Below are 1,799 nucleotides of genomic sequence, written 5' to 3'. Positions count from 1 at the left end.
CCTTAAAATTGAGTTTTCATGCTAAAGAGGTGATTTTTCTAGCAGAATGAAATGCCTGACACATAAAAATGTTCCTGTTATATAGGGGTAGCCAACCAATTTTTTTGCAAAATGACTTCAAAGAGACTGACATACACTTTCTATAAATGCAAATATCCAATTCAAAATTATCATAGAGACTAATGAAATATTTCATTTTCTTCAGAAAACAATGTAGTGTTACTTACAAAATTAGTTTTTATACTTAAAAATACCCCATCTTCATCCAATCACCTCATGCATAAATTGAATCATACGGTTTTCCCTGCACTTTTTTTTCAGCCAATCGCTGGCCATGTTACAATGCGATATTAAATATGCACCGGTTAAGTTGAAATATTTGATAACGATAAGGGAGGAAACAAAAACACAGAGTGAGCCTTGCCAACGTTATCTCTAACCGCCCTGTGGCACTCTTTAATAACATGAAAATCCATTTAACAAAAAAACAACTCGCGTATATAAAGCACTTGAAGACCTCAATTGAAGTGAACAAATTTGAGGAGATTAAAGTATTATGGTTTTGAAACAAAGGGACTCTCACAAGATCAATTTAAATAAAGTCATAACATTCCAAATCTGACATTGATACAACGTAACACGGAGTAGAAATTCATGTTATCTTTAAGTGCAACGCCGATAAGATTCCTGTACAGTATTTTAAGCCATGACATATTAAAAATGTCGGATTTGACCCGGACCTGATATCAGACATATAGGGTGAATACATATTGGTGGTCGGGAAGGAAATGTTTTTTACCTTGGTTTCTCTTTGGTCATGTGATGACAATAATGTTGGGAATATACAGGATTTTACTTTCAGCAGCCTTAATAAACGTCAAGGTAAGACGATCCTTGTTTATTTTTTTATTCTTCGGCATTACAAAAAATTGATCTTTTTTAATGAATTTAATATTCTTTTTCGAACCAATTTATGCTGATGTTAGCGATATATATATCAAATCAAATATATAACAAATTATCTACTGTTTTAAACAAAATTATGATATATTAATCTTAAAGTAACATTATGCTCATATTTTCATAGTCAAGTTGAACTGAACTGACTTTATATTTAAAAAAGAATTGACTGTTAAAATGGTGTTTGACCAACAGTTGATATTGGAAAACTATTAATTTGCCTAAAATAAAAAAGACTGCCCAACTCTGTTTTTATAAATTGATCGTTATAAGTAAATTCTAATAGATATTTACAGAAATTTTATTTGGATCCTGTGCATTATTCATTGTTTATGGGAAGTAAATTATTAAAATTAAAAGGAATTTTGGCAAAATGAAAACTTATTTTGATATTCACCTGGTCACTCACTATATAGCCTTGGATGGGCATAATGTCACTTTAAGATAAATATGAGGTTGAAATTCAATTTTGATGCTTCAAAAGGCGCGTATCCCATAATATCCAAGTATACATACATGAATGTATACACCTACACACAAACACAAATACACAAATATCTATATCACATATATATGAACTAAATAAATCGTACTACGAGTTTGTATCGTCGATTTTCATTGGTCGATACTTGTATATGAGCCGCGTCACGACAAAACCAACATAATGGGTTTGAAACCAGCACGGATCTAGACCAGCCTGCGCATCCGCGCATCTGATCAGGATCCATGCTGTTCGCTATCAGCCTCTCTACTTGTTATAGTGTTTGTCATGGCGCGGCTCATATATACATACACTGCTTCAACTAACGTATGAATAAAGCAAAAAGATTTACATTGAA

The 1,799-nt window shown here is 32.2% G+C and overlaps 1 protein-coding gene across 1 annotated transcript in view; it reads left to right on the top strand.

The window, feature by feature from the left end:
* The first annotated feature begins 620 nt into the window (after positions 1 to 620).
* Positions 621 to 1,799, top strand: part of LOC132721442 (putative ferric-chelate reductase 1) — a 14,806-nt gene continuing 13,627 nt past the window's right edge. Inside the window, exon 1 of the mRNA XM_060705753.1 lies at positions 621 to 882. Within this exon, the coding sequence (XP_060561736.1) occupies positions 823 to 882 (60 nt within the window). The 5' untranslated portion in view covers positions 621 to 822. The remainder of the gene's footprint in view (positions 883 to 1,799) is intronic.

The sequence above is a fragment of the Ruditapes philippinarum genome, unplaced genomic scaffold (assembly GCF_026571515.1).
Source record: "Ruditapes philippinarum isolate M1 unplaced genomic scaffold, ASM2657151v2 ctg2368_1_1_1_1, whole genome shotgun sequence".
Classification (NCBI taxonomy): domain Eukaryota; kingdom Metazoa; phylum Mollusca; class Bivalvia; order Venerida; family Veneridae; genus Ruditapes; species Ruditapes philippinarum.
This window is presented reverse-complemented; position numbering and strand designations above follow the sequence as displayed.